General features: G+C 44.8%; 1 protein-coding gene across 1 annotated transcript; it reads right to left on the reverse strand.

Moving 5' to 3' along the window:
- Positions 1 to 1,512: 1,512 nt before the first annotated feature.
- On the reverse strand, positions 1,513 to 2,637 carry LOC119308480. Its single transcript, XM_037584610.1, has 2 exons — positions 2,284 to 2,637; positions 1,513 to 1,899 (listed from the first exon to the last, which is right to left on the reverse strand). The coding sequence occupies exons 1-2, from the start codon at positions 2,431 to 2,433 to the stop codon at positions 1,783 to 1,785; spliced, it is 267 nt and encodes an 88-aa protein (XP_037440507.1). The 5' UTR covers positions 2,434 to 2,637; the 3' UTR covers positions 1,513 to 1,782.
- Between the last annotated feature and the right edge of the window lie 9,047 nt (positions 2,638 to 11,684).

Genomic DNA, 11,684 nt, shown 5'->3' on the forward strand with positions numbered 1-11,684 from the left:
TCCATTAGGCTCTGGCGATCGGTCATCGACAAGTTTGGTCTTGTGCACATGGACACCTCCAATTGGCACCTTGAGGATTCCTTCATGCAATGGTGGGATAGAAGGACCGACATGCGAAACCCCAATAGACGAGCGATGGCCTCCCTCACCATGCTCGTCTCTTGGACTATTTGGAACGAGAGAAACGCGCGGGTGTTTCGCAACAAGAGTGCGCCACCGCCTATCCTGCTCCAAAATATCGTGCTCGAGGCAAAACTATGGGTTACGACAGGTGCTAAGAAACTAGGGCGTCTTGTTGTACGAGAGTAATTGCCATGCCGTTTTGCAAGGGCGCTTGTAAAAACTCTACTCTCTATTCTCCTCTTATTTAATGGACGAGGCAAATCTTTTGCCTCCGTTTCGAAAAAAAAAAACTTCTCCTCGGGACAACTCAAGAGCAAAGCAGGAAATTTCTCCAAATTTAAAAAGCAACCAAAATTGTACAGTAGTACATAAGTAAATGACCTCTGCATTTTATCCAGACTTTTTATATGAACACTTCTGTTCTGAAATAAATGCTTCCTTTTTTTCTGTACTGGACGAGTAATAACTGTTGATAAACTGAGACCATGGATTAAGTTGTTTCTGAACTGTAACATTTATCACTCCACAAGGAAATACATATGTGCATTGTAAAAGTGTTCCTGTACTATGTCTTCTTGGTGAAATACTGTGCCGAGGATAAACAAAATAAGTTCATATGTCTCGTATGCTGCATCATTATATCATTGAATGCTCAATTTGGTATGCAAAAACTGCACAGGATGACCTCTGCATTTTATCTAGACTTTTTTGTATGAGCACTTGAGAAGAAATCATCATACTAACAGTTGGTGATCTGCTGTCATATGCATCTTTTCGATGACCAGACTGTCCCAATAACCAGATTAAATTCAAGTGCGAACACTTACACAATGAGTAGTGTAGTAGTAGATTAGCAATGCAGCATATAAACATGCAACTTGCAATTTTGTTGGAAGTAAATTGACAAATATTACCTCCTTTCAGAAATAACTGACGTGGTTTTAGTTCAAACTGAAACCACGTCAATTATTTCCAAACGGGGGGAGTATAAGCTAAGTATAAATGATAAAAGAATATATGAAGAAGGATCAAACGTACTTCACGTGTTGGCTAAGTCTAATCTAGAAATTTGTAAGTTAAAGAGATTGTCCCTATCCAACAACTCATTGGCTAAGTCTTACCTAGAAAATATTGTAACTCCAGCTGCAAGTTAAAGAGATTGTCCCTATCCAACAGCTCGTTTTCACATTGGTAATCAACCAGTCAAGCAACTTTCCCAGCAGGTGAGATCACAAAGCGTGTGCTTCAAATGTCGATGCAGGGTGGGGGTATACAGGATATGATGCTCTGAAGTTTCAGTATTGAAAAAACATCTCCTCTGGACAACTCAAGAGAAAAGCAAGAAATTTCTCCCAATTTGAAAAGCAATAAAAATTGTACTTTAGGAAATAACCAAATCCCCATTTCTGGCATTTCTTATATGCTTCAACCAATCGAAACCAAACAAAGATGAAACCAACTTAGTCCAAAATCCATACTTCCAGCACTGCCTCACTAGTCAAAACTCAAAAACACAAGGCTCAAACATGAAGAATTTGCACATTTACTTCAACATATAAAACCCATATTTACAATCGCCGCTGTATCACACATCATGCCAATTTCGTCCCTTGTCTCCACCATTACACAAATGTCAAACAGAGAACATAGAGTTCGTCGTCACCGGGCCTTGTCAGATTCAGAATTCACCGGTGGCGCAACAAGGGTCCGCCAAAGGTACCGACCGCTGGCCATGTCCACCGTTGTCCAGAACCCAGTTTTGACAGCTGAACCAACCTGCATTCAGATGCAAATACTCGTTCAGTCATCATTGGCCGCTTAAGGTAGGGATCAATTCAAACTAACATGGTAAATCGATCGTTATTGCAAATTTGAACCATGGTTTGAATCTGGTGACTTCGAAACCTAATGAACCTTACCAACAAGCCATTTTAAGTATACATCATTGCACAATAGCTAATTAATTGACTTTTCTTTCATGTATATACTCCGTATTTATCAGCTATTTCAATTTTATTTATCATAAATTCTTCGCTAGCGTAGGTTGCACGAACATGAATTGGAAATCCTCTGGAAGGGTTAGGCAAGAAACGTGAGAGGTACTGTATATAATAATAATAGGCTAAAAGTAGGCAAGACTGGAAAAGGTTAGTTGGGTACCTTGGAATGGAGGGGAACGGCGGCCGTGGGAGATTCCGAGCCCTCGTCGCCGTCACGGAAACAGTCGGTGTCGGCGTTGAGGCCCTGGAGGAGGAAGAATCCGGCGACGGTGGCGGAGAGGAAGATGAGTATCACCCTCAGCGGGCACATTTTCCTCCTCTTTCGCTTCTTGCCTGGCTCCGGAACCAATTAGACGAGAGGAATCCGAAACGAGATGAAGATCTCGGGAGGCAATTTGCTCCTCGGGAGAATCTAATGGAATGGAATCCGCTCAGGATGCAGCTGGGATCGGGGGCGCAGCTGGAGGAGGTGGGAAATGTCAAATGTGGGGTGGGAGGAAGAAGACGGGGGAACCCGCCCCGGTTTTATCGTGCGGGAGCCAGGACCGAAACAGCTGACGACAGCGGGACCCGGTCGGTAGAGTTCTAGAGTGCGTACCACTAGTCGTGTTGACGGGGTTTACACCACACGCACACACGTTTGCGTTTGACGCTTGAGAATTTTTTAATTTTTTTGCGGGGGTTTGACACTTGACATCGTGCGTGCCATTTTGAACCGGCAAGCGCATTGACCTTCTCTTCGACCTCTTTGGTTTAAGGCATTAAAAAAGGAATATTAAAGAGTTCCGGTCTATATGATGTTTTTTTGTTTGTTTAAAGTTCATTTTGGCCAAAGGAATGAATCCTCCACATACACACAAAATGGGTGGGTTTGCTTCCGGTTTACGGAAAACGGACGTCTGGACCCTCAGCAGACCGTTGAGGTACCGCGTTGGATGGCTTAACACGGCTGGACCGCGTGGTCCAGACAGATGCGGGCAGTTTGGAGGCCAGCATTGAAAATTCCACATGATTCCTAGCCCAGAGATGCAATCTCTTGGGGAAAAAAATCATTTGAGTCTATGATACCAATAAAAAAAACATTGACATGGACTCGATCTCTATAAACATCAAGGACCTTCCCATGACCATGTCCACTCCCTCTCTTCAAGCAGCTGACCTTGCCGCTTTACGATGTAGCATGGAGTTCATAATATTTGAGAATACCATGAGAAATAAAGTCAGTCATAATTAACTTGTCATGAGAGTGCTCTTTTCATTGGACCTTGTGATGCAACTTGAGGAGTGGCATTGGTAGGCGGGGTTGTATCAACAATAGGGATGGTATCCTCATCAGAAACATGGCTCTATATCGGAACAAAAGAAACAAAGGGAGACATCAAATCCAATTGGAGGATCTGGTTGCTTTGTCTCCAACTAAGCTAAGGTTGTCGGAAACTAGAGATACATATCTCAATTCAAGAGGTGTTTCTATTGAAGAAGGTTGATCCAAAGAGTTTTCCCTTGGCGACTTGGCAGCGCTAATGACGAGAAAGAGGATCACATAAACTGTTAGATAATAACGAGAAATAAACGAGACAAAGAGACACGGATTTTTACGTGGAAACCCTTGCGGGAGAAAACCACGGACGCACGAAGGCGCAATCACTATGAGGAGGAGTCTTACAAGCACGAGACGACAGGCCGTCTGAGGTGCGACTACATGGGGTATATAAGAGGGCAATACATGAGAGTCCTTGGAGGACAAGTAAACGAGTTGAACTCGTACGCGTCGGTACCAACGCAAAGGCCCACACCGTATGTACTACGTCTAGTCCAATACGGTACTAGAATTTAGATCATAATTTAACAATCTCCACCTTGATCCAAATTCCCTCCAGTAGTCGAAGAAAATGAATAACTCTATCCAAATCAGCATAAACACCTTGTGCGTCAAAGTCCATAGGACTAATGAGAAATACCAACTAAGCCTGAGCAAAGCTCAAACTTATTGGTCGGAACTGGCTTTGTCATCATGTCAGCAGGATTATCATGAGTACTTATCTTGCATACCTTCAAATTACCTTCAACAACATCTCGAATATAATGAAATCTGACATCAATGTGCTTTGTCCTCTCATGATACATTGGATTCTTTGTAAGATATATGGCACTTTGACTGTCAGAAAATATGGTAGGGCAAGATGAATCTCCACAAAGCTCAGTGTACAAACCTCTCAACCAGATAGCTTCTTTGCATGCCTTAGAAATAGCCATATACTCGGCATTGGTAGTGGAACAAGCCACAATAGACTGCAAAGTTGCTCTCCAATTCACAGCACAACCACCAATGGTGAAAACATAACCTGTGAGCGATCTTGTCTTGTCCAAATCACCAGCAAAATCAGAATCAACAAAACCAACAAGTCCATCTACAGTTTTCCCAAACTGTAAATAAGCATTAGAAGTACCACACAGGTATCTGAAAATCCACTAAACTGCTTTCCAATGCTCTTTTCCAGGATTAGCCATGTATCTACTGACAACACTCAATGCATATGATAAATACGGACGAGAACAAACCATGGCATACATAAGTGAACCAACTGCACTCGAATAGGGAACTCTAGACATGTACTCAATATCTGCATCTGACTTAGGACATAAAGTTGATGATAATTTGAAGTGTGCAGCTAACGGTGTACTCACCGGCTTGGCATTATGCATATTAAAACGACGAAGAACTTTATCAATATATCCCTTCTGACTTAGATATACTTTTCCAGATGGTCTATCTCTGGATATTTCCATGCCAAGTATTTTCTTTGCTGCACCCAAATCCTTCATCTCAAATTCATTACTCAATTGCTTCTTTAGTTCATTAATCTCTAACATACTCTTTGCAGCAATTAGCATATCATTAACATAAAGGAGCAAATAAATAGTTGAACCATTGTCAGTTTTCAAATAAACACAACTATCATAATTAGACCTTTTGAGACCTTGAGAGAGCATAAAGGTGTCAAATCTCTTGTACCACTGTCTCGGGGTTGCTTCAATCCATACAGAGATTTCTTTAACTTACAGACAAGCTTTTCTTTTCCAGGAATAACAAAACCTTCAGGTTGTTCCATATAAATATCCTCTTCTAATTCTCCATGTAAAAATGCAGTTTTAACATCCAACTGTTCAAGCTCAAGATCATGCATGGCAACAATACTGAGTAAAGTGCGAATAGAGCTATGCTTCACAACAGGAGAAAAGACTTCATTATAGTCAATACCTGGAATTTGACTGTAACCTTTAGCAACTAACTTTGCTTTATATCTTGTCTCATCATTAGGAGAAACACCTTCTTTCCTCTTGAAAACCCACTTGCAACGAATAGGTTTCTTCTCTCTAGGCAATTTTACTAAATCCCAAGTGCCATTCTTTTCAAGTGATTCCATCTCATCATGCATAGCGGTCATCCACTTATTAGTATCAGTAGAAATAATAGCCTCGGAATATGAAGAAGGCTCAGCATTACCTTCAATTTTTTCTGCAACAGATAAAGCAAAAGAAACAATATTGCACTCTTCAATTAACCTGTCAGGTTTATTAATACCCCGTCTAACTCTGTCAAGTGCAAGATTTCAACTAGGTGGAACAATAGGCTGATTTGGAGTGGGAGTGACATGATCATCATTAACGACGGGTTCATCATGTGCATCAACATTTTCATTACCAGATGTACCACCTGAATCAATAACATGCTCCACCTGAACAGTAGGCTCCTGAACAATAGGCTGTTGTTCACTCTCAATGGGAACATGAGTAGATGAAACATCATGTAACATAGCAGATTCATTAAAGATAACATTTATGCTAATAACAACCTTCTGGGTTTCAGGATTCCACAATTTAAAACCTTTAACACCAGACTTATAACCAAGAAAGATGCACTTAACAGCCCTAGGCTCCAACTTTCCATTATCAAAATGAGCATAAGCAGTGCAACCAAAAACTCTCAACTGTGAATAATCAGCAGGTGAACCAGACCATACCTCAATTGGAGTTTTCTTATTAAGAGCAATAGATGGTGAACGATTAATGAGATAACAAGCAGTGGAAGCGGCCTCAGCCCAAAAACGCCTATGCAAACCTGCATTGGACAACATGCAACGGGCTCTGGAAATAATGGTCCTGTTCATACGCTCAGCAACACCGTTTTGTTGAGAAGTATAAGGAACGGTGTAATGTCTGACAATGCCTTCAGACTTGCAATAATTCTTAAATTGCTTAGAACAGAATTCCATACCATTATCAGTGCGAAGTATCTTTGCCTTCCTTTCAGTTTGCCTCTCAATCATAATCTTCCACTCCTTAAATGCTGAGAATGCTTCATATTTATGCTTCAAGAAATAAGGCCAAACTTTTCGTGAATAATCATCAATAATAGTCAGCATGTAACTTGCACCACCTAATGACTTCTTGCGAGATGGTCCCCATAAATCAGAATGCACATAATCAAGAATACCTTCAGTTGTATGGGTCGAAGTATTGAACTTCACCCTCTTGTGCTTGCCGAAGATAATGCTCACAAAATTTCAATTTACCAGGTTCATATCCATCAAGGAGACCTCTCTTATTTAACTCTGCTAAACCAAGTTCACTCATATGTCCAAGACGCATATGCCAAAGGTTAGCAGCATCACAATCAGAATTCTTTGAAATAGCTGGAGTAGCGTTACCTGAAACGGTAGAACATCGAAGGTAATAAAGACCATTGGTCGAACTTAAATCACCTTTCATGACAATAAGGGAGCCTTTGGTGACCTTCAAAACACTATCTCCACCTAAATACTTGTAACCCTTTGCATCAAGGGCACTAACAGAGATAAGATTTCTCTTCATCTTCAGAATATATCGAACATCTGTCAAAGTTCTTATCATCCCATCAAACATCTTGATTCGAACGGAACCTATGCCTTCAATCTTGCATGATGAATTATCAAAACCCAAAATGGAACCAGCAGAAGTAGTGGAATCAAAAGTATTAAACCAATCTCTATGTGGACACATATGAAAAGTGCATGCAGTGTCAAGTACCCACTCGTCATTGGTCTCAGCACATCCAGGAATAACGACAAGAGCATCATCGGAACTATCATCACGAGCAACGTTAGCAGAATTTTCACCTTTTTTGTTACCTTTCCTCTTTTCCTTGTTCTGCAACTTAAAACACTCTGAGATGTCATGCCCGTCTCTCTTGCAATATCTGCAATATTTCTTGTCTCTGGATTGCGACCGGCCCCTGTAGCCGTTTTTACTTTTGCCTCTGTTTCCATTATTGGAGTTCTTCTCCTTTGTCCTGCCACGAACAGATAATCCCTCGGCTTGGGATGAACTCGAACCATCATGAGGTACCATTAATTTCATCTTCTTTTTAGAGTTCAAAGCTTCATAAACTTCATTAAGCGTGAGAGTATCACGACTGTATAATATGGTGTCTCTAAAATTGGTATAAGAACTTGGCAGTGAACAAAGTAACATTAAAGCAGTATCTTCCTCTTCATACTTAACCTCCATTGCAGCTAGATCAGATATGATCTCTTTAAATTCTGAAATATGATTCAAAACATTACCTCCCTTGGGTAACCTGTGCAGGAATAATTTTTGCTTCAGATGCATCTTGCTGGTGAGATCTTTAGTCATGCAAATCCCTTCCAGCTTTAACCATAGAGCGGCGGCAGTTTTCTCGCTCAAAACTTCCTGCAAAATATTATTATGCAAATGGAGTTGAATTTGTTACAAAGCCTTACAATCAATTCTTTTCTCCTCATCAGTCCATTCCTGAATTCTATTCTTCCCAAAACTATCCAGTGCTTCATCATAGTCGGACTGTGCCAACAACGCTCGCATCTTGACTTGCCATAGGGTAAACCTTGTGTCACGGTCCAGCAGCGGAAGATCGTACTTCATGGATGCCATGAGTCGATTAATCTGTGTGCATAAAGTAGTACAAGCCGGTAGAAAAAATTCTTGACAGAATTAATATGCGGAGCAAACAAAACAGAGTAAATAGCACCTGATAGTCACTGGACAATGGACGTAGCGATTGAACAGAGAACAAAAAATCTGATCTGTAGATCAGCCTCGGTGTCCATGTGAGTAGTAGTAGTACTCAACTAGTACTAGCAGGTCATGGAGTTGAATAGTACTAGCACTAGGTACTGTAACCTTGTAATCTCACGCGAGTAGGAGGAGCAGCAGCTTGGTAGGCTTGACGTGATGCAGCAGACAAGCAAATCGATTGTACCTCGGGACTTGTTCCTTCATGGTAGCAGCAGCGGACCAGGCACACGCGTGACGCGCGTATATCCGCGAGGACAAGCAGTGGCTCACAGATCAAAGTCAAACCGACTGAAATGGTGACAGTGGAAATTGACGTCTCGGTGGATGTCGGTGTCAAAACCGGCGGATCTCGGGTAGGGGGTCCCGAACTGTGCGTCTAGGTGGATGGTAACAAGAGACAAGGGACACGATGTTTTTACCCAGGTTCGGGCCCTCTCGATGGAGGTAAAACCCTACTCCTGCTTGATTGATATTGATGATATGGGTAGTACAAGAGTGGATCTACCACGAGATCAAGGAGGCTAAACCCTAGAAGCTAGCCTACGGTATGATTGTTGTAATGGTTGTTCGTCCTATGGACTAAAACCCTCCGGTTTATATAGACACCGGAGAGGGCTAGGGTTACACAGAGTCGGTTACAATGGTAGGAGATCTACATATCCGTATCGCCAAGCTTGCCTTCCACGCCAAGGAAAGTCCCATCCGGACACGGACGAAGTCTTCAATCTTCTATCTTCATAGTCTTGGAGTCCGGCCGATGATGATAGTCCGGCTATCCGGACACCCCATAGTCCAGGACTCCCTCAGTAGCCCCCGAACCAGGCTTCAATGACGATGAGTCCAGCGCATATATTGTCTTCGGTGTTGCAAGGTGGGTTCTCCTTCAAATTCCATGTGCTTGCCGAATAGTGTCCGGCTTCCTCACAGATGTTGCGCTCCTTGGCTTCCACTCCCATTAATGGCCCTCTTCCACGCGTCGCATGAATGCGAAAAGCCAGGGTATCTTTTATATTTTACCCCCTAGCTGCGCAAATAATCTGCCTATAAGAGAGGCAAGAATCCAGATCCAAATCACACCATCCTCCTTCCGCGAGTACTCATCGGAGCGCTTCCGACCAAAAACCCACTCCATCATGGACCGTCGACGCGGCTCCTCCTCTCGCGCTCCCAGCCCTCCGCCAGGAGATTGGAGGAGATGTTCAGTTCCGCACAACGAGCTGGTGACGCTTCAAGCGGAGGGATATCTTCCTCCGGCCTTTATGGTCCCGGTTCGAGCCGGGCTGGCCACCTACAAAGGTGGGAAGCAAGCGGAGGCCACCCCTAGCCCCTCTAAAGGAGAGCGGGTGTGCTTCGTCCCCTATCTAATAAGGGGGCTTGGATTTCCCGTACATCCGTTCCTCCGCGGGCTTCTGGAGTTCTACGGACTCCAGCTCCATCACCTCACGCCCGCCTCTATTCTGCACATCGCGGGTTTCGTAGCTCTTTGTGAGCTATTCCTGGGCATCGAGCCCCATTTTGCGCTGTGGAAGAGGCTATTTTGCCTCGTACCCCGTTCTCACGAGGGGTCAATATATCAAGTGGGCAGTGCCGAAATATGGCGCATCGCCGGGACCGGATATCCATCCGGAACCCCAAAGAAGGCATCTGAAGACTGGCCTTCGGAATGGTTTTATGTAGAAGACACTCCACTGCCGGACCCAGTTCGGATCGGCCTCCCGGAGTTCAGCAAGGCTCCTATGAAGAAACGCCTAAGTTGGCGCCCGCGGAGCCCTCAACTGGAGGAAGACAAGAGCGTCCATTATTTGATGGGCCGGATAAGGTTGCTGGCCCATTCCGGATTGACCATGATTGGAGTCATGGACACGTGCATCATGCGGGGGGTGCAGCCGCTGCAATACAGGGACCACCCCATGTGGGATTTCAATGGGGAGAATGATGCCACCCGTCATGGCCGCGAAGGGCCGGGATCGGCCGAAGATCTGGTGAAGATTCTGTCCGGCCTGTACAAGGGGGAGAAGGAGGACTTCCTCCAGACGAGCCCATTGAATGGGTTCTCCATGAATAACCCTCGGCGCTGGGTAAGCGGACGTTTTATTTATCCGACCCATGCTTTCAAAGTTAAGTACCTTACTTTATGATTTTGACGCAGGAACTGCGTCGGGATGTGGAGGGCATACATAGTCCGGCTCCACAACCCGAGGATCCAGGAAGATCCCTTGATCCGTCCTCCGAAGAGGATCCGGACATAAAGGTGGAGCTAATCGACAGGGTGTTCCACCAACTCAGCATGGACAACGCTCTAGTCGCCATTACGGCTGACTACCCTGGCTTATCACCGGCTTCCCAGGTAATTATGACCGAAGTCTTGGCACCATTACTTCATCCTTGCGCATTCCTGACCACCGTATACAACGGTGTCTTGCAAGAGGTGCCTTCAAGGCGGGAAGCCGAACCCGCGGTGGCTGACCAACAAGGGTCAGTCCGGCCCCGCAGGCGGAAGAGGGGTGCGGTGCGAATCGAAACGTCACCGCAACGGTATAGCTCGCGACCGTTATTTAGGAAGAGGTTCCTAGAAGGTGTATTAATGCTCATGACTTTTTCAGGAGAAAAAGCGCTCGCCGGACTGTGCTCGGAGAGGTTGCCAACCAAGCCTCCGCCAGCCAGGCTCCAACACCTGGTCCGGAGGGGAGACGAGCGCAAGGCACGAGCCGGATACTCCTCCAACGGAGGATGCCGACAGGCTGTCCACCACCAGGTCTGAGGTGGAGAGCGCCATGAACCATAGGCGCCGCCGGACAGTTTTTCGTGACGCGTGTTTCTCCCCTGAGGCGTCGAATGCCTTTAACGCGGGAGACGCGCACCTCCGTGCTACTCAAGATGGTCTAACCAGAGCCACGGAGCAGTATGTAAAAGACATACGGGTAAGGGATTATAATATATGCCAGTAGCCCCCGAGACTTAAAGTAGTTAAAATAACTGATTTAAGGATCATTTAATGTGCAGGATCTTACAGAGAAGAATACCCAATTGTCCCAGGAGCTACAAGAGTGCAAGGCCCAACTTGAGGCCGCACTCGCTGCCGCAGGAGGAGACACAGAGACCCCCCCTAGTAACACATTATTTCAAAAAGAGAAGCGGTGTGCGGCGTGCGTGTAAGTCTGACAATGATATTGCAGATGTTGCTGGACTGGATCCGGACAAGCAACACCTACTGCGCCAGCTGAAGGCCGGCGAGAGGGTGCTTATGAAGGTGCAGCAGGAGAGGAACAAACTCCAAGATGCCCACACCCAGCTTAGGGAAGAGCTGAAAGGTGTTTGGGCCGAGCTGTCTGGCTCCGTGAAGGAGAATCAGCGGCTTCGTCGCGGCATCTATGGTAAGTGCTTGAGCGAATTCTTTTGAAAAGAAGAGTTCGGCGAGGAGGCCAATTGATAGAAATATGTCTGTAGGTGTGCTCACAGGTCGCC

Source organism: Triticum dicoccoides, chromosome 5B, assembly GCF_002162155.2.
Source record: "Triticum dicoccoides isolate Atlit2015 ecotype Zavitan chromosome 5B, WEW_v2.0, whole genome shotgun sequence".
Classification (NCBI taxonomy): domain Eukaryota; kingdom Viridiplantae; phylum Streptophyta; class Magnoliopsida; order Poales; family Poaceae; genus Triticum; species Triticum dicoccoides.

Coding starts and splice junctions, on each gene's coding strand:
- LOC119308480 (XM_037584610.1), bottom strand. CDS start 2,433: ATGTGCCCGCTGAGGGTGATACTCATCTTCCTCTCCGCCACCGTCGCC. Junction 1,900..2,283: donor CCGTTCCCCTCCATTCCAAG/GTACCCAACTAA, acceptor ATCTGAATGCAG/GTTGGTTCAGCTGTCAAAAC.